General features: G+C 30.9%; 2 protein-coding genes across 2 annotated transcripts; both read left to right on the top strand.

The window, feature by feature from the left end:
• Positions 1-5,014: 5,014 nt before the first annotated feature.
• LOC148193789 (uncharacterized) lies at positions 5,015-9,449 on the top strand. Its single transcript, XM_088099503.1, has 3 exons — positions 5,015-5,096; positions 5,708-5,768; positions 8,523-9,449. Exons 1-3 carry the CDS (start codon positions 5,015-5,017, stop codon positions 9,280-9,282), a joined length of 903 nt encoding a protein of 300 aa, XP_087955629.1. The 3' UTR covers positions 9,283-9,449.
• A 6,022-nt stretch (positions 9,450-15,471) lies between these two features.
• Positions 15,472-16,237, top strand: LOC148193788 (uncharacterized). Its single transcript, XM_088099665.1, has one exon. The coding sequence runs from the start codon at positions 15,700-15,702 to the stop codon at positions 15,904-15,906; it is 207 nt and encodes a 68-aa protein (XP_087955791.1). The 5' UTR covers positions 15,472-15,699; the 3' UTR covers positions 15,907-16,237.
• The last annotated feature ends 5,261 nt before the right edge of the window (positions 16,238-21,498 follow it).

The raw sequence follows: 21,498 nt of genomic DNA, 5'->3' as shown, positions 1-21,498 counted from the left end.
GAATCATACATTAAAGAATAAAAATATTCATACTTTGTTATCTTCAGGAGAGAAAAATGTTAAAAATTGATGAAGCTAAGTCGTCTTAACAAATCTCATTACTAGTCCCTCAAAAAGGAATTAGGACAGATTGAATTTCATTAAGATACCAAAACCTATGACTCGTTTTCAATTAGGGGTTGTTAATGTTAGTTTTTAAACTTACGAAAAAAAATTATAAAAATAATTTACAATTAATTATGACTTAATCTATCACATAATGGTATGGCGAAAACACTTGCACGAAGGATATGCAAGCCCTGTGTAAGACCCTGGAAAATAGCGTACATTCGCTGGAGTCCGCGTGGCAGTTGGAGAACGAGACACCTCAGCAACGCACGTGGCAACTGCAGGACGAGACACTTCATTAACGGACGCCAGGTGTCACGCTGCATGGAGTCTGGGTGATGAGCGCAGTGCAGACCGCGTGTCACTCGGAGAACGTGGCATTTCATTTACGAACGCCAGGTGTCATGCCGAGGGGAGTCGGGAATCGGTAGTGGAAAGCACGTGTCCGCCAAAGAGAGGACGTTCGTTCGGCGCTGGAAGCAAAACTGAAATTTCTCAGAAAAACTCTCCACTCCCTCTGCACGCAACCCTTTTTCCCAAATTCTGAAGAGAACCTTTCTCTCTTCCTTCTCTCTAGAAACCTCTTCCTCCTCTCTACTGAAAATATACCTTTCTCTTCTCCGTTCATCATTCCGAAACCATAGGAGTACTCCCGACACCGTAAGCTTCAATTTGGACTGAACAGATCCAGATTCTGAACTGGTAAGTTCTCAACCTTAGTTGTTCGTTCTTAGGTTTCATGCAAAACCAAGTTTTGGCTGCATGCAAGGGTATAGTCTTAGTATTCGATTTTCATGTGTTTAGATTAAGTTGGAATTGTTGAGTGATCGTGTGGATAGAAAGCTGGGAGCGGACGAACCAAAACCTTGCCTATTGAACGTTTCAGTCACGAATCCGGGTAAGGGAAGCTTATTAGATTTAATTCATGTGATTGTGTTGTACTGCATGTGCGTTTATTTGATGTTTGAAGCATGATGTATGATAAGTGGATTTTGGTGTATGAATATGATATTGAATTGATTGTATGAAAATGATGAAAAGTTATATGGTTGGATTAAACTGAAATGTGAGCTGTATGATGAGATGATGCATGAAAATTATAGATTTTTGCTATGATATGCTTAATTAAATGTATGAAAGATTATACTGGAAAATGAGTTTATTGTAAATGAGAAATTGAAAATGAGATTTGTATGATAACACACGTTCGTTATCGAACGGTCCTTGACCGTTCGGTATTCTCTGTAACTTTTCTGAAAAAGCTGAATCCTTCCATCTGGGAAGAATTCGCATGTAGGACGAACGCCCTCTTATATTAACCTTACGTTTATGCGTTCGGCCAAACGTAAATACCTGAGTGTTTGTGAGAAATTTTAGAAGCCTGAGAATATATTCAAACACTTAGTCATATTGTTCCAAATGTAACTTCAATATTATAACTTACGAAAAATCTTATTTCAAATGTATTGAATTAGCTATGGGTCTCGACCCAAAGCGTACATCCTAAGTAGCGCTCGGTCTTATACCGAACGCTCGTTCAAATGTGTATGTGGTAAAGAACGCTCGGTTCCATACCGAACGTTCGTCTCTTCTGTAATTATCAGCGAGTGATAATAGCATTCGTCCTGAATTGAAATAGCGTTCGTCCATAAATTTACATAGCGTTCGTCCAATAGTCCTAATAACGTTCATCCAATACTTCAGTGACTTTCGTCCAAAATTTCATTAAATGTCTATTTTAGTGCTCGGTCATTGACTGGAGGTTTGTCTCTTGAATTATCTCGGGTTCGGTTTATTTGTCTAAACAAGTTTGTGGATTATGTATCTATTGGATTCATTCCAGAGTTATTGAACTTAAATCATTCTAAGTATTTTCCAGATCGTACTAGATTCAGTTCATCTAACTGAGTCAAGTTATAATGGAGTTCGTCTAATAACCTGTCTTGGTTTTATTCTACTCGTGAACGAGCCTCTCTTGGTAATGTGTTAACGTTCGTCCTCTATTACAAAGAGGGCTGGACGTTCGTTCTTTTATGGAAGTGAAACTAAGAATGAAAGTGTGAATAAGATGAAAGATTAAGATGTGCGAATGATGTAAGAGATGAAATTATGATTGTTGGTTTTGAACGAGCGTTCCAGGGTGGAACGACTCTTGAATGGATATTGAGATTTGTAAGTATGAACGTGGTAAGCTTAGATGGTGGTTCATCCTGATATTCCGTGAGTGCTCGTTCTCAAGTAGAGAGGAGTATGTCATGCGTGGGAATGGCAGGAGGTCTAGTCCATAACTGTAACTTGGACAGAACAGACTAACCTCAGGTGGCTACTGATGAGCATTCCAGTTACCCCACCTGGGTGCACGGACGCCTTAGCTACACAGGATTCATACAGTCCGGACGGTCGGTCTAGTATCAGGATTTTGGGATGGAATTGATGTATGAATTGAATGTATATGTTGTGAATTTAATTGCTGAATTTGATAAGTATGAAATATCTGTTTGACTTGAATTAAATTCAATAAGCTTACCCTTGCATTTCCATTGTGTTGTCTGTTTTTGTATATCCGTCTTGTCAAATGCAATGATCATCCGTGTGGATGTGAGCAGAGGGAGATGCGTCTCTGGAGCAAACACTTGAAGAGGAAGTTATTGCTGAAGATAACTTAGTAGAAGTTGAGGTGAAGGCCGAACAGTAAAGGCGTTCGGTTATTTTAGTTAGTGTAGTTAGTAGCGAGCCGCTTTAGAGCAAGCGTTCCTTTTGGCTTGCGTTTGTATATTGAACGTTCGGTATTTCTTTTGTAAACCGTTCGTTCTTATTATTTTGTAGCGCTCGTGGTTTACGTGTGTATGTAAGGCCGTTCGGCCATTATTTTGAACTTGTTCTTTGTTATTGTAAAACTGCTTTATCATATTAATATATGTTAATATTCTATTATATAGTTGCTGACTGTATAATTTTGGGATGTTACACCCTGCTGGAGAACCGTGAGGCAGCTTCCCAAGAATGAGATGATTCCTTGCGCGCATTGGTTAATAAGACTGATTCCCTCAATCAAAATCGCTTCGAACAATTACAACGCTCCTTGGATACGTTAGTTCTTCATCAAAATCTTCACCATAACGGCGTCTTCGTTCCAAGTACGTGATATTTCTATCGGATTCCCACATTTTGATGGTCTGACTCTAATTCTTGAATGAATCTTCAAAGCGAAGAAGTTTTTTCAATATCATCGTACCAGTTGTCAAAACGAGAAACCTGACTCAATCCGGACCGGTTCACTATGGGTTGGTCATTTAGTGAGCTAACCTAACCCGACTCACTTATTAGCGAGCTGAAAAAATTCAAACCAGACTCGATCCACCATGGGTTGGTGAGTTAAACAGATTGGCTCACTTAATTACAAGTTTTTTTTAAATAAAAAATATTATAATTTTTTTATTTAAATCTAAATAAATTTCACTCTAAAATGATGTTAAACTCCAAAGACAATTAAAAAAAATCATCACACAATCTAAGTGTAATTCAAAAACAAGTACAAAAGGCGAACAAATACGTTTTTAATATTGATAATTTTTTGTATCAGTTGTCCAATTATAATATTAGAGTCTTGAATAGATAAATCTATAATATTTTTCTCTTTTGAAAAATCTTTTTTATTATCCCCATCTACAATATAATAAAAAAATGTTAACTAATAATATTGAAACACAAAATAATAAATAATTAAATTAAATTAGGTGGGTTGGTGAGCCAACCCGGCTCACCACGGGTTCAACCCGGATGAGCTGGGTTCTAAGTGAGCCGGGTTGAAAACTAACCCGCATAAAAAAATTACATTTTCTTCAAACCCAACCCGGCTCAAACGCGTGGTGGGCCGGGTTGGCTCGTGGGTTACAAGCCATTTTGACAACACTAATCATACCCCAGTGATGGAAAACTGGTTTGGCCTAAACCCAAATGAAGGAGGTTGACCAAAACAAACTTCATGGAACTCCACAAAGGACAGTAATGATGGAGGAAGATCCAAAGGATGGGTCAAGATCTACATTTAAAGAACAAGTTTTTGTGCTAAGATGATGGAAACCCTCTTCATGTAAGTTGAAGGAGAATCTTCAAGATGATGTACTAAACGTGGAAGCATATAAAGATGAATATTGTGTTTGGAGGATGATATGTAAGTGTTTTTTGAAGGAGATCAGGTCAACCATCAAGAAAAGGTTAGGAGACATCTTCAAGACATCTATCCTAGCGAGCCTAGACAAAGGGAGATTGCAAATTGGTAGAAATTTTGTCTATTATTCATTCCAAGCTAAGAGTACAAAGGTTTAGTCACTCCTACTTATAAGAGAGGAGTGAAACCCATTTTTAGCTAAGTGAAACAGAATCAGTTAAGGTGCATTAAATATGAGAGATTCTTGAACCTTCCTTAAGAGTTAGATGCAATGAATATGAGCCTCTTTAGTTAAGACAAGTTCTAGAGGATTCCTTAAGGCCCAGGCAAGCCCAGAAAGATGTTAGACGCATCTCTACTCAAAGGGAAGTCAAAAAGACTCAAATTAGCACAGTTGACGTTTATGTCCGAAATAATCGATTATCTAAGACTATAATCGATTATTACCAAACTAAAACATGAGAGAATACCAAAGTTGGCTGGAACAATCGATTATCAAGGTGGATAATCGATTATCTCAACTACTTTTGAAGAAAATGGCCAAAAACAAGCCTAAAAGACATGAAAACTTGGCCAAAATACAAGGCTTAAGGAAAGAACATATGTACATATTTACAAGGCTTAAGAAAAGGAAGAAACAAACGTGAAAACACTATTTTCCACAAGAGTGGAGGTCCTTGAAGTCCTTCTTCTTCTTCCATTCTCCTAGTCCTAACTTAAATTGTAACTCCTTAGATGGATCTTCGTCAAGCTCCCCGGATGAGTTTCCATTGTGCTCTCTCTCTCTTGAAAAACGATTTGTCCTCAGATAGGAAAGGTATCTAAGGGACAACAATTTTGAGTTGTTTAATTCTACCAAGATTAAAGATGTATCTGCAATAACCATCAAACAAAAATTGAATGAATTTTTGTACCAAAGTAAGAACATATCTAAAGTAAATAACAAAATAATATGTCCTTTCTATTTTTTTTAAATGATTTTCCTTAAGAAAGATTATTTTCCCTAAGAATCTAAAACTTTTTCTTCAAAAGTAATAAGACCTATTTTGCAAAAATGTTTTTGTCCACCTTGAGTTAGTTGTAACTTGTTAAGTAACAACAACTCAAAATGTGATTTTTCAAAAGCTATTGAAGAGTTTAAAACAATGGGGAGTGAAAGTGAAGTTAAAAGATTTTCAAAAGTAAATGTTAGAATCAAGAAATGAGATCATTGATGAAGTGGTAAGAGTTCAAAGATTAGAAAACTCTATTTTAAAACTCTTGACTCAATTATGATTGTGGTAGTGAAAAATGCCTTAAGTAGGAGTTCTTCTCTCTCCTTTTCTCTCCTTTTCTCTCCTCTTCTCTCCTCTTCTCTCCTCTGGATCTCTTTTTTCACTTTCGTTTCTTTATTTAGACTTTTTTCTATGACTTAGTCTACTCTTACAGGTTCATGGCTTCGAGTGGTTAAAGACTTCCTCAATACTACTTTGTATGAATTATATGATAAGTATTTTAATGATTATCTTCATGATTCTAATTATTATGCAAAATAAATGGCTTATTGTTTTGGAAAAATAGACTTGTGATTTCTTCAAATGAGCAATTATAACACAATTTTTTTATAAATTTCATGTTAGTAAAATTGGTGGTCATTCAGGAATTTAAAAAATTGTTGTTAAGATCGTTTCTCAATTTTATTGACCACATATGCATACTGATATCCGCAGGTTTGTTTATGACTGCTCCATTTGCCAAAAGGCAAAGATCATGTTCTTTCAATTGGTTTGTTGAATCCTTTACCTATTCCTTAATGATTTCTGGCAAACGTTAATACACGTTTCCTTAATGGACCACTACTTTCCAAGAAAAAAAAAAAGTTCAACGACTTCTTCTGATAAGAACATCTACATTTTTCCTTAAAAGATAGTGACAGTGAAGTTTCAATTTATAATTTTATAGAAATTAATTAGACTTTTTACAGTTAATTCTATTGTATATACATGTTTTAGGCTAAAATGATTGTATAAGTTTAAATAGGAAACTTTTATATATTTGATCATTAAACTTCAAATAAATTATTTTACATGTCAAATATATTTTTTTAAATGATATTAGAACGAAAATATATTAAATAGTAAATAACTTAAATATTAATATAAAATATATTTGATATAAAAAAAATTAAAAAATATTAGTTACTAAAAATTTTAAACATGAACAAATTTTAATTTCACATTAAAATATATAAACTAAAATATATGAACTAAAAGTAACGTTAATTTTAAAAAGTAAATATATGTAATTATATGCATATTTAACACTTTTATATTTTAAAAGTTGTGATTAAATATAATTTAAATATTTATTTTCAATTTTTTGAGATATTTTTAAGAATAAAATAATGTATTAAACATTACATTGAATAATTTAAATATAAATTTGTCTTCAGTCAAAAATTTTGTTTAGTTAACTTAGTTTAACCAAACTAACTTATCACTGTGGTAAACAACGCTATAGTTGACTACTGAAAGGGACTTTTAAATACGATTTAATAACTGTCGTTATAAGTAAGAAATTGACAGCTGTTATACCTGTAATCAAAAGTAATACTTTTTAACTTTTAACGGCGGTTTTGAATGCACAAGCTGCGATGACCCAAGTTATAAGTATATTTATATAAAAACTATATATTATGCTTAACCAAATTAATTTCATTTTCATTTTATATTCTTTTTCTTACATAATACTTTACGGACATATTATAGTTATCCGTATATCTGTATAAGAACTAATATATTAACATTTACCTATAAAAAATTATTAATGAACGTTAGGAGTAAATATTGATCAAATTCTTCAAATGCCCTCTAGTTTTTTATTTCAAGGAATAAAATTGATTATAATTAAATTAATTTGAATTAAATGTTAGATTTTTATTAAAATATAAAAAGAGGAAAGTTAAATAAATTATAAAATTAAAGATAAATTAAGATACTCTAAAAGATAGAAAAACATGAAATAAATTGAATTAAATTAAAGCTCAATAAAAAAATATAAAACATATTATGTTAGATTATAATTAAAATTGATTATAATTAAATAAATTTAAATGTTTTTATGTTAGATTGGTTCGGATTAAGTTATCTTATTAAACTGAATTCGTACTTGTAACGAACAAAGCATAATAAACCCAAAAAGAAATTATTTTCAATCTGATTAAGGAAAATATGAACAATACAACACCAACAATACGGCACAGACTTCCATTCTTTGATGTTAGTACTTGTATAACAATAATTGATCAAACTTATAAAACTTTTTAAGTAATCACAATGTTGCTTTTTGCTTTCAATGAAACGTTATATGGTATGTATTTTATTATTCTTTATAGTATAAATTCCAGGAAAAAAGAAGATAACTAAAATACTTTTTGAATTTTCGATATTTTTATTCTGGTTTCTTAATTTTAAAAGGTATCGATAATGAGTCATTTCTTATAATGAATGACAATATTTATATAAATAAATAGACTGGAAAACAAAAAGGGAAAAAAATGTTAAACACGAATTTTCTCACAATTATACGCTTAAATAGAAGAACGCAAATGTTTTTATTTCCAAAAAGGTTCTATAATTGGAAAGCACTTTTCTAAATGATGATTTCAACCAAGAACAATTTCAAGATATTGTTAACTTGCTTCAGTAGTAAAATTGTCGTAATATGTGAGTTTTATATACAGTACAACTTTGCACTCATAATTCCTTTTCACATGAACTATAACTATGTTAAGTTTCTCACAATCTTTGAAACTAACCAATAAATAAATAAATAAATATATATATATATATACACGTGTTTGTAAATTTAGAGTAAATTTTGAGAAATGTTCCTCGATTAGTTGGTTAAATAAATTAGTTTAATAATTTTTTAATATATTGCAATTGTTAATTTTATTATAACTTGATATGTTAAGAAGTATAAATATTTTGAATTCATATTTATTAAATTAATAATTTAATGGGTTAAATATGCTTTTAACATCAAACGATTTTATTTTTCGTCCTTCTTTCAAACTTTGGTACAATTTGATTATTCTTCTTAAGGAAACTATAATTTTTCGTCCTCTAAAATCAACGACGTTAAAAATCAGCTGAGGTGGCTAACGGTGATGTGCCACGTCATTTTTTCTTTTTCTGACACTTTTTCTCTGCTTCTTTGTCTCCCTCTTTCTCCATTTCTTTCCTTGCATTTTCACACCTAGCTTCTCTCCCTCTTTCTCCCACTCTTCCATTCGTCGTTGTATCACAAAACTCTTCTCAAAGATCACAAAACTCTTCCATCAATCTGCCCCTCCAGCGTTAGCTCCGAAGCGGCAACGCCGTCCGAGTGTCCGTCTAGGAGAGATCAGCGACCAACGCGTCGCCTTACATGGCCACGACTCGCATACACGTCGCCCGAGCATGCCTCCATGGAGCTGGCGGACTCCGAAGGAACCTTCAAGAACTTCGAAGGCACGCTCCGTCATGAACCTCGCGGACGACAGCGAAGAGTTTGGAAGCACCAATAATTATAAGGGAAAGGAAAAGCGAGGAGGACCAACAGTGAAGCGATTGAGATCAAACTGGACTCCACAAGCAACGATGGACGAGAACGGTGAGGAAGAAGGTTTTAGGGATTTCGAACATGAACTTGAACAAGATCAGAGTCCGGTGCACTCGGTGGAAGATAATGGTGTGGATTATTGGCATGGGGATCGGAGCGAGGATCCTAGAGTTAGGGTTTCGAATAACGACGGTGTTGAATCAAAATCGCAGGAACGGAGGAAGAGTAACGGAGTTAGGTCTTGGCTTTTCGAGTTAGGTCTGAGTAGGTATGCACTTATGTTTGAGATCCATGAGGAGGATGATGAGTTGCTTCCTATGTTGACATTGGAGGATCTCAAAGATATTGTGATCAATGCTGTCGGGTCCAAAAGGAAAATGTACAATGCAATCCAGAAGCTAAGGAAGTGCTTTCCGTGATGGTGGTGTAATGGGATAAAGATGAGTTAATGTATGTATCTATATGTATTATGTATGTGTAGCTTTCCATAGTTTCTTTGTTATGGTTTTAAGTTGTGGATAGAAAATGCAGTATGTATAAGAAATTTTTTTTTATCTATGGTGAATGAACAATAGGGGGTTAGTGATTCTTATTGTCTCTTTTCTTTGTTGAAACTTCTTGTCTGCCCTGTTTTCTTTCCCATTTGTTCTATGTGAGTTTTGTGATACGCAGCGGATGAAAGAGTGGAAGAAGGAGGGAGAGAAGCTGGACGTGAAGATGCAAGGAAAGACATGGAGAAAGAGGGAGACAAAGAAGCAGAGAAAGAGTGTCAGAAAAAGAAAAAATGACGTGGCACACCATCGTTAGTCACCTCAGCTGATTTTTAACGCCATTGATTTTGGAGGACGAAAAATTATAGTTTCCTTAAGGAGAATGATCAAATTGTATCAAAGTTTGAAAGAGGGACGAAAAATAAAATCGCTTGATAGTTGAGGGACTAAAAACATATTTAACCCTAATTTAATTTATAGATTACATTTCTTTTTCATATTTAAAACTCAACCAACTTTTAATTTTATTATAATTATATATTTGATAATAAAGTGTAAAACATAATTTTATATAAGTGTCAAATATCGTTAAACGTAAGTGTTTCCTTAGTTGTAACAGGCCAAGACATGATATGTCGTTGTAAATGTAAGTTTATAACTTCATTTGATGAAACAAACTCAAGTGCCTTCATTTGTACTCTTTATTAACGTCTTTGTTTATATTCTTTATATGATAAGTTTACTCTTTAATTTGTGTTTTATGCAGGTCACCAGACGTAGTTTTCCTGATCACATGATATATAGTGTGATCACATGATATATAGTGTTGTTAACTTACCACCTACCTCGTCTATTTACTCCCCTGCATTGAGTCTAATAGTATAATTTATAATATTTGTTGACTCTTTTCAATCTTAACCAAATTTTAAACTACTTCTCAACCTCTTAAATAATCACTCAGATAAAAAGCCCAACCAAAAATATTTGAGAAATTGCCACGGTTGTGCATCTTCTGCTAGTTATGCTAACATTTTTGTAGGCATGTCTTCTTCCATATCTTACTCATTTTCTTATTTCCTTTCTTACCAAAAATGTTCACCAAAATTGTATAATTTTTTTTTTTACTTTGTCTCCATTTTAATTGAACCATGAACTATGCTTAGGCATCCAAGTTTGATTGTTGGATATAGGCTATGAAGAGGCTCTTAAACAAAATCACAATTCTCTAGTGCTAAAGAAATTTTTTTATATCAATTAAAATACTTTCTATACTAGTTCTAGAACCAGTTTAGAAGTAGGGGACATAAAAAGTTTTCACTTTTTTATATCGTTTCAGAATTAGTATAAAAAATATTACTTTCTATACTTGTTCTAACCACAACCTGTATAAAAAAAAGTGTCACCTTATTATATTCTCACATTCTCCATTCCAAGATAATCCATTAACTCACTTCTACCATTCATCTCCAAATTAATCAATAAAAAACAATGTATTTGAGAGATTCCAAAATAATCCACGAAAAGCAATCTATTTGACAGTTGAGAAGAGGAATAAGAAGTAACATCACCATTATAGCAAGATTTATACTTATATTTAGCCTTTTAAATAAACTCACTTGGTTTTACATACACATGGATGAAACACAAAAAGAAATAACTGATGAAACCACATAGAACAATTTTGTTTTCTTACTTTATTTCAAAACAAAAACAGAAAGAAAAAGGAAAAAATTTGGTCGAGTGTTTGGCATCATACTAATTGATGAGAGAGAAGGCATTATTGGTGACCTAAGAAACATTTTGCGTCTTTGATATTCTCATTCAGCACCTTCCAAACAAAGTCGTCACTACATGTACTCTCATCGGTGAGCATAGAGCTCACCCAGGTCTCCCACAAGTCCATGAAATCCTGTCCATTCACCTTACCTTAGTGACTACGACAATTGATACACGCCATTGTAGATTTCCACCGCACAATATATCAAGATGGCGTCCCCGTGGATGGTGATTGATAAGTACCCTATATGAATTAATTTTGAGATGAATTTGGCACTTATCTTACTTAGATTTTGTTAAGTTTATACGTAAACAATCCCAATTTAACTTGTTTTGCAGTTCTTGATATTAAGAGAGAATCAAAGTGGAAAATTATAGAAATGGAAGAAATCCCAGCAACTTTGGACAAAACTTGATACTAGTGTACCTAAGCAACAAAGTTGAGGCTTAAGCCACACAAGAAAACCCTCATGAGGAGGAAACCTCAAGCACTGAACCTGAGGTTAAGCCATGAATACTCATTCTTAAAGAAGTTATCTTAGGGACTACAACATCAAAGCATGAGGCTTGAGCCACATAAGAAAACCTACCTTTAGGGGGAAACCTTTACAGCTGGAAGCACAAGTACACTATTGAAGTCATGCCTAGACAGTTTATAAAAACATAGTTGCACCTCTATTTTGAGAGAATTTTTGGAGAGGTTCTTTTGAGAGATTTTTAGAGAGCTTCTTAGACACTTACCTCTTTACTTAGTGAACATTATTAGAGGTCATAATAGAGGATGGTTGTTCAATATTTTGTATTGTTCTCATCTATTATGAGGAGCTAAATCTCACTATGTGTTGAAGCAAAGATGTAACCCTCTAGAACTCTTGTATTGGTATTGTTTTATCTAACAATGTACACTTTTATTACATGTTTGTGAATCAGTTTATATCTATTGTTGGATGAACTGATCACCCATCTTATTTCACTTGCTTAGGATTGAGTAGGAACTTGTCTCAAGTTGTGGTCCAACAAATTCTCCTCCTACTCTTATGTGCTAGGAATAAATCTAAGACTCTAGCTAGTTATAAGTCATTATCTTAATGCAAGTGATTCATTCAAGCAATCATTGAGGAATAATACTGAAGTAAGGTTATCTTAGGCTTTAGGATCTAGGAATGAACTTAAAGTTATATTCAAAGAGAACTCTCAGAACATGATTAATTGCATCTTTATAAATAATAACTGAATCATTACAAGAGATGTACAAAGTGGTGAAATCTAGCTTTAACATGTCTTTATCATCTTGAAGTCAACCTTTTCAATCAAAATTGTTTTTGTAACTTGTTACTCTTTGAAACCAACTTTATTTCCTTACAAGTTAAACTACTTTAAAACATTGCATATTTTACCAAATCCTTGTGGATATGACACTTGTTGTACTACAAACTACCCAATATACTTATTAGAAAAATTGATTACTTTGGAACATCAACAGTGTCAAAGACTTTCATGGATGGCGACGACGTATACTGAGAGCTACTCCACACAGAGAGCGAGGTATTGGGTGGTGTTACACAAGGGATTTATGAAGTTAGTAAGGTTTGAGGCGTTGAAGCAACTCTTGAGAGTGTAGATGTGAAGCCAAAAGTTTGCCAAAATGGTTGAGAAAAAGTTAGGGTTTAGGGGTTGAAGTTAGAAAGAACGGTGAAATTGGGTTTGAAAAGGAAAGTTATAGAAAATACTTTCTATACTAATTACACTTAGAACCGGTATAGAAAATTTTCAATTTATTATATAATTGCCAACGCACCACTTTCTATAACGGCTATTAGTCCAATTGGTACAAAAGATTTCACATTATATACAAAATTGCCACCACCTCACTTTTTATATTTGGTGGATTAGAACCAATATAATATGTTGCTATAAAAAACATATTTTGCACTAGTGATTGCCAAATAAATGAAATTCCTTTAAGTAAGATTCCTATTAGCTACAAATGAGTTTACAAAATAAAATTTTATGGTGATGGTAACATAAAAATACATAAAGCTAAATTGTTTGCTAGCAGGGTTGACTACCTTGATACATTATCTCCTAAAGCAAAAACTAACTACTCTAAGAGTTTTTCTTATCTTAGTTCTGACTAAATGTTCCTTAAACAATTGAATGTAAAATAATGTTTCCTTTAACTAATTTGACTTTGTCATTACATTGATAAATCGTTATATGACTTAAAATAGACGAATATATAATGGTGTGAAAAGGTTATTACAACCATATTAGTTATCGACTTTAATTTGTCTACATCAAATCATTCTCTCTTTTTTGTTAAAACTAACAAGCTTCTCTTTTATTGCTTCGTTGATATGTGTTGATGACATTATCGTTGCATAATATAGTTTTCATTATGATGGCTTATATTAAAATTATAATTTAAATAACTAATAAATTTTAATATAACTAGTAAATCAATTTCACTATATTTTCTATGACTTTTTACAATAAAAAATAACTAACGAGAAAGTTGTATCATGAGTTCACACTCACGAGAAATGAAACATGAATTTCACTTGGCCACTAATGCAAGCCCCACAATGAAAATTCTGTATTGCTAGAGAAAATAACCTTAGTTGTAGCTTTTTCCTACAAAGAGAAGTAAGGAAGAAAGGTTCAAACTGAAAATTTTAAAAGAGTTATGTCAAAAGTGTCATAGTCCCATGTAAAAGAGACTTTTTACATATGATTCATATGGGTCTAACATAAGGTCCTATAGAAATCAAACGTAAAAAAAAATTCTTTTATATTATACTCTATAGATTTAACGTTAATATTGTTCACTTATTTACAATAATGTTATCATGCATCTTTTATATCTATTAGATTCATATAGACATAAATTTGAAAACATAAAAACCTATTGTGAAAATAAAAAAATATCCCATATTTTTATGAATATATCAAATACATAAAAAAGAATAATAACAATTTAATTCACATGATTTTATATTTCCTCTTGCACTAAGAAACCCTTTTACAATTTCACATAATGTTTTGCAAAGTTAAAACTTATGATCATCTAAGGTTACACTTAAAACGAAGGATTTATAATACAATTTGATAAAAGGATATTATAGTACGATTTGTTGCTTATTTTCTGTATCTTTCTTATTCTCTATTACATTTATTAGGACAGTTGGCACATTTTTTGTTCTTATTGGTTAGGTAATGTGTTTCCATAATACCTTGTACTATTTTTTTATAAAATAAGAAAATGTTCGAAATCACTTCACAATAAAGTAAGTAAATTTTAATAACTTTAAAAATTACCAAAAAATACATGTAACTTTAGAAAACGAAACTTGTATCTTTCTTCTTCTTTTTTTTATTCATTAATTTTTTCCTCAAGGAAAAAAAAGGGAAAATCTAACACGAACTTAAGATATCATTATGAAAAGAAATTAAAAATATATACTCATTAATGTCATATCATAGTGGATTGCTATATTAGATGATTTAAAATATATAATTTTACTAATAAAAACATATTTTCCTAAATATAAATAACTAATATAATTAATATTAAAAATAAGAACTCAACAAACAAAAAATATATTAACTTTTAAGAATAAAAATTTCTGGTTATTTATTATCATAATTTAAAAAGAAAACAAATTTTTATAACTTTTATTATTTTTCTCGTTTTGAATCTATAAAAGATTACAAATGAGTATAATCAAGATTAAAATAAACATAATTATATTTTATCAGAATTTCAAGTACATGTCACTAAAACATTAAATATATTTTATATTGAATTATCACATATATTCATACGTATTGATGATATTTTATATATGATTATAAACTTGTATCAATTCATTTTTAATCATTTAAATTTATATATGATTATAAACTTGTATCAATTCATTTTTAATCATTTAAATTTAGAACCTCACGCTATTACTAATTATGATGATGGTAAAACAATTAGAACAAAAAAAAATTACATAATTAAATAATTTTATCATCATCAAACACGTGATTAACTGACACATGTTTAACCTAACATGATCTCTATTTAAAAATCCAACCACAATAATACACATGTAACTAATATCTTACGCAAGTTTTAATTTAATCATAATCTCTAATTAAACATCCAACAACATCAGTAAGAAATACAATAATTTTCTCATCAAGAACAATCCAAGCAAATCTGGAAATATCTCTAAACCTAATAGCCGACATCTTTCCATTTACTGCAATTACTTAATTCACTCACACACTGCGTAGTTAAAAAAATAAAAATAAAAAATTGACCATAATATATATACATTTTTGGAGTTTGAGTTGCTTCAACCTACAGCGAGATTCCAGAACTCTCTCTCTCTCTTATCTCTTAATAGTCAAAGTCTTTCTTTCTTCTTCTCTAACACCATTCACAAAAATTTCATAAACTCAAACAAAACCCGATTCCAAATCCAAATCCAAAGACCCTTTTTCTTCCTGAATCCAAAGCTTCCACCTTTGCAAGCTTTCTCCAAGTGGGTCATAAAAGAATTAGAAAAAGAAGAAGAAATGTTGCAGCTGTTCTTCACGGTGGCTTTCTCCACAGTTCCTCTGACCCTTTATGTGCCACCGATCAGAAGCTTGAATCTGTTTGTGGAAACAATGGAGTATGTTGTCAGAGAATCAAGAAGTTACAGGAACAGGGTTTATCCTCGGCTACGAGTAGCTTGGTCAAGGATGTTGGATTTCATGCTCTGCAACAACAACATGAGGTAGATTTCTCAAATTTCATGAACTCAAAGAACACATGTTGTTGTAAATATACTTCTCCTTTTTTTTTTCTTTTCTTTTTCTTGGACCCTTTTTTGTGGTTCTTGATTTTTCTTTGTATGTTTTGCTTAACATCAATTCCCAATCTGCAATAAATCGTGTACGGTGCTATATATGAGTTGGTTCTTCAGCACTTTTGACTTTGCCACGGATTATTGTTGTAATGTGTGAGTTGTTTTTTTTTTCTTCTTTTTCATCTGAGGTGGTTCATGTTCAATTTGATCACATCTTGTAACCTTGAATAGAAAGAATAATGGAATTTTCAGTGTTCATCGGATGATTCAGAAGTGCTTTTATTTATATATATTTTTATTTAAAAATTACATAAATACAGTCCCCACACATTAGGTCGTTAAAATATCGAAACACATTTTTTAAAATAAATTATTCATTACATGTTTCTGCTAAATTTAGTGGGTGTCAGATTCTCTCATTTTTCTATTTTTTTTTTATATTTTTGATCGTTACAAAAATTGTGATAAAAAAAAATATATTTGTAAGGATTATCATTTTCTACGAATGATATTTTTTTTAATGTGCTTTCATTAATTTGGTCCTAATCTTCAGTCGAGATTTGAACCACAAAGGTAGTGCCACTTGGCTACGTAATAAATGCCGGTGGAAAAAAGTAAAATTATTATTATCTTTTAAATATTTTAGTGTTTTGAAAGTAGGACGACACTGTTTTAATAATTTTTATTGTTATTTTGTATTCTTTTTCAAGATTGGAATAGTTAAAGATGAAATAATAGCAATGATAATAATAGATTTCACAAAAATAAGAGAAATGTCTAAGGAAAAAGGAAAGAGAAAAACTTTCTTTTTTATGGGAATGTAGGGTATAAATTGTCTTCAATGATAGAATTCTGAGCATTGCTTTGTAATGTAAAAGAGAAATGAATATGAATAATATATGAAACAATTTTTGTTTTTAGATGTTATTAAATAATAATATCTCTTTAATTCTTTGCTTTATTTCATCTCCATTGGTAAAGTTCTTTCAATTTTGTCTGAAATCACTTTTGATTTGGGAAAGTTTTCAAACCAAACAAGCAAAATTTGTCCTTATCTTTGCATAGTGATGTGGGTTTAATATAGGGTTTATCTCTTTGGGAAAAAAACAAATAGAAAATGTTTCAGGAATGTTTTTCTTATGAGATTGTGACAATTTTAGATTCCCCTGTGGCAGTTCTGATCTATGCATTGTTCTTGGTATGTGTAATGATCCAGATGATGATAATATTTGAAAAATATTATTTTATTAAAAATAATTATTTTAAATTTAAAAATGTTAAAATAGGGGATTATTAATTTAAAGAATAAATATGTTTTTATTTTTTTATTTTAAGTGAAAATTAAAAATAATTTTTTTAAGTAAAAATTAAAAATAATTTAAAAAAAAAGAAATGTATAAATTTAGTTTATTTTGTTAGAATTATTTGACTTTCATGTTTTTATTTCTGTGTCAATGTTAATTGAAAATATGATTAAAATATTAAATAAAATTAATATTTAATTAAAAAGATTAAATTTATATAATTTAAAAATAAATGATTAAATTAAACTAAAGAAAAAAAATTAATTTTAATTTTTATAAACTAAAAATATATTTAACTTTTAAGAGAAATTTAACATACATTTAACAACATAAAGACAAAAATTATTACGTGTACATATAATGAGGAGTGAATAGGTAAGCAGAAAAATTGAATCTGAGTCCTGAATTTATTTATAAAGAGAAAGATTTCTATATTTTAAATCTAAAACTTTAAAATGATAAATTTGTATTTTTTATATGTTTTATTTATATTATGTTGGGACTCTTAATTTTATAACTGAATTTCTTTAAGTTTCACTTTTCAAATTGTTAGAATTACAGATCAAGATATTTCAACTAAAAAAGATTGAAATCGTTTTATTCTTTTTTGAAAAAATTTGATGTATTAAAGTTCTTTGAATTGAACTTTTTTAACTTTTTAAGACTTAAAACAGATAAGATATACACGATTTAATACGGATTCAATTCTTAAAAAGTTTACATCTAATCTTTTTTCAAATAATCTGACTTAAAAAAGATTATTATAAAAAAGTTGAGATTTATGTAATATATATATATATATATATATATATATATATATATATATATATATATATATATATATATATATCTCTAATAAAACAAGAATAGTTTCTAATGGTGAGGATGCACACACTCATCTTAAGAACGTTGCTTGTATATAGCAAATGATGCAATAGTAATCAGAAATTACAGAAAAGTAAAAAAAAAAAGAGATACATCTTCGGTACAAATTTTACACAGAAAACTAGAAATAATCATTCTTTAGCTTATTCCATTCATTCTTGCAAGCTTGATTTCACTCAATTGATATTCTTACTTTCCAAAAGTGTTCAAAGGATGTTTTTTCTCAATAACTGGATGGTTTTATAATGTTTTTTTTTACTTGAAAAAGGAACTAAATCCATATATATAATAAAAATATAATATTGACAATTTTAATCAATTAGGTAAATAACTTAATTGATTAAAAACAAAGAGCTTAACTTTTTGATTTTCATTTTCAACATATTTAACAATATAGATAATTTTAGTTCATTAAGTAAATAACTTAATTGATTAAAATAGAGACTAAGCTTCCTGCTTAGCATATTTAACAGATTTAATAATCACTAAATAATGTGGTTCTACAACACATACATTTTAACATATTTTAGCAATTAGATAATTTTAACAAAAACATTTAAACATATTAAAAACAAATTAACCAGATTTGGAGTATTATAAAGAATGGTTAGTTCTCCCAATCAATAATCTTTTCCTTTTTTATAATGGCCAACCTCCATGTTCTTGCATTTTGCATTGAATTTTTTCTCCCTTCAGACATTAACAAAAATATATAATATAAAACATAGTAGACAGGAGATGCATATATAACAAGTTCAGTCAAATATACAATTAGATAAGAGTTCTTAAATGGAACAAATATACAATCAACCAAAACAAAAAATAAACAGAGCAAATATAATAAATTGATAATAAATTGAGTTTAGTAGGAATGATAACAACCCAAATGAGAAACAAATGTCTAAAGAGAGTTATCGCTCAATAGTTAGATCATTCATAATCTTCATCCTCCTCTTCTTCCTCTTCAACCTTAGATCCATCTACCTTAATATTTTATTCCTTAAGTTGTTGGTGAATAAAAGCAATCTCCTTATCTAAGGCATCAAAATGTGACATGTATGTGGAGTGATGTGAGACCAATGTTTTTAGTTGCTTTAGGACACACTTTTAAAAATCATTTTTAGGCCTAATAGTAGGAGTAGTGTGAGACATGTCCACATTAATTGAATCCACATCTTCTCCTTTATGAGCTTGAGGTTCATCCTTAAAGGCTCAACCATCACCATTTTTTCTTAACCCCATGTGATGCAGAGTAGTGCATGCAATTTTGTTAGAGTTTGTGAAGCCCATGGAGACCTCGTCTTGAGGATCAACTTTAATAAATTTAAATACCTTTGAAAAAAAACACAACATAAGGCAAACTTTTCGTTGGAAGCCTTGTAGCTTTAATCATGTTGTCACTGATCACATCAGCCCAGTCAGTTTGGATTTGCTCCTTCAATGCATGATGAATCAAATAGATGTCTTCTAATGTGAGTTGAGCATGGTTGCTCTCCTTGGGAAGGATAATCCATGCTAGGACAAACACATAGAGTCTGCCATCTCGTTTATGCCTTCTGCTTTAAAGAGAGTGTAATCTGTAGGTTTATGTGAGTAGTTGAGAAAAGACTGATACAGGGCAAGCTTCTGAAGTATAGGAAACCCATGATGGGATTTCAGACCTCTAGGGCAAAAGCTAGCTATTGTGGTCCAAATTTCTTCATCAAGCCTAATATTGTTGCCTAATATTTAGGTAACAATATCATCGAGAACTTTCATGTTTGCATAGAAAACTCTGGTGAGATTGGGGTAACATGTACCTGTCATCTGCATAAAACAGTTCAAGCCCTAATGAGACAACTAGTCATGGAAGAGAAACCATTCATTGCAAAAGTATTGGATGTCTAGGTATTTATGGGTGATAATGCTCTATATTTACCAATAGTAGATGAAGTTTGTTTGTACTTCATCGTCACTAATCCAGCCATTAAGGTCAACAACCCTTGTTTTCTTTGCAACACGTTTAAATCTCTTGGATTTGGAAGTAATGCTTTGTGCAAAGAGGAGTAGGGTTTTGTGTGTGAGAGATGATGTAGAAAAGGTTAGGGTTTATAGGTCTTTAACATATTTAAATTCAAACATTCAATGTTAGTTGTTATGGCTTTACCTCTACTTCAGGATTTCAAATTTTAAACATATATGGATATAATAATGATTGTGCATAATGAATTAATGAAAAGATGTAATCGATTAAAATAGAAAAGAATAGATGCAATTAAGTGAACCAAGTTTACTAATCGATTAGATAAGTGAGCTAATCGATTAAAACAGAGAACAATTTTGCAACTTGTTATGAATGATCTTAGAAGGAATAATCGATTACAAAATCTCTTAATATAGGCAGAGCAATGTAATTTCTACTTTATTAGGATGAACATCAACATCTAAGATGCCTAATTCATTTCTAATGGTGTAGAATTTATCCTTAGAAAGTGGTTTAGTGAAAATGTAGGTTAATTAATGAGTGGTATCAATGTATTCAATCATACATTCTTCTTTTGAAACATGATCCCTTATGAAGTGATGTTTGATCTCTATATACTTAGTCTTGGAATGAAGAATGGGATTTTTAGTTAGGTTTATAGCACTAGTATTGTCACACTTAAGTGGTATTTGATCTAGGTAGATACCATAGTCTTCTAATTGACTTTTTATTCATATTGATTAAGCACAATAACTACCAATTGTAATGTACTCAACTTTAGTAGTGGATAATGCTACACAAACTTGTTTCATTGAGTGTCATGAGACTAAGGAGCAACCTAGTAAGTGATATATGCCACTAGTGCTTTTTCTGTCAACTTTACAACCCCCATATTCTGAATCACTATACCCTATAAGTGACATGTTTGCACCCCTTGGATACCATAAACCTAGTGCTTTAGTTTCTTTTAGGTACTTCATTATCCTCGTGACAATAGTAAGGTGTGACTCCTTTGAACACAAATGAAATCTTACATAAACACATGAATTATGCATTATATTTGGATGACTAGCAGTAGATAAAGTAAGGAGCCAATCACACCTCCATAAATTGTTTGGTCTACACCCTTACCAGTCTCATCTTTTTTTGAATAGCAATTTGTGTCCATTGTAGTTGAGGTTTCTTTACAATTGTCCATCTTGAACTCATTTAGTAGCTTAGTGTAGTATTTTGATTGATGGATAAAGATGTCTTTTATGCTTTGTTTCCCTTTTAGTCCAAGAAAGAAGTTAAGTTTTCCCATCATGGAAATTTCAAATTCTTCTTACATACACTTAGAAAACTCTTAACATAATAGTGGATTAGTGGAGCA

This window comes from Vigna umbellata, chromosome 9, assembly GCF_029865625.1.
Source record: "Vigna umbellata cultivar VRB3 chromosome 9, Vumbellata_1.0, whole genome shotgun sequence".
In the NCBI taxonomy this organism is placed as follows: Eukaryota; Viridiplantae; Streptophyta; class Magnoliopsida; order Fabales; family Fabaceae; genus Vigna; species Vigna umbellata.
This window is presented reverse-complemented; position numbering and strand designations above follow the sequence as displayed.

What these genes read in the sequence shown, in the direction of transcription:
- LOC148193789 (XM_088099503.1), top strand. Translation starts at nt 5,015, where the DNA reads ATGGATCTTCGTCAAGCTCCCCGGATGAGTTTCCATTGTGCTCTCTCT. An exon ending in TTTGTCCTCAGATAGGAAAG is followed by an intron (nt 5,097 to 5,707) that starts GTATCTAAGGGA and finishes CTACTCTTACAG; the next exon opens with GTTCATGGCTTCGAGTGGTT. An exon ending in TTGTATGAATTATATGATAA is followed by an intron (nt 5,769 to 8,522) that starts GTATTTTAATGA and finishes TTTCACACCTAG; the next exon opens with CTTCTCTCCCTCTTTCTCCC.
- LOC148193788 (XM_088099665.1), top strand. Translation starts at nt 15,700, where the DNA reads ATGTTGCAGCTGTTCTTCACGGTGGCTTTCTCCACAGTTCCTCTGACC.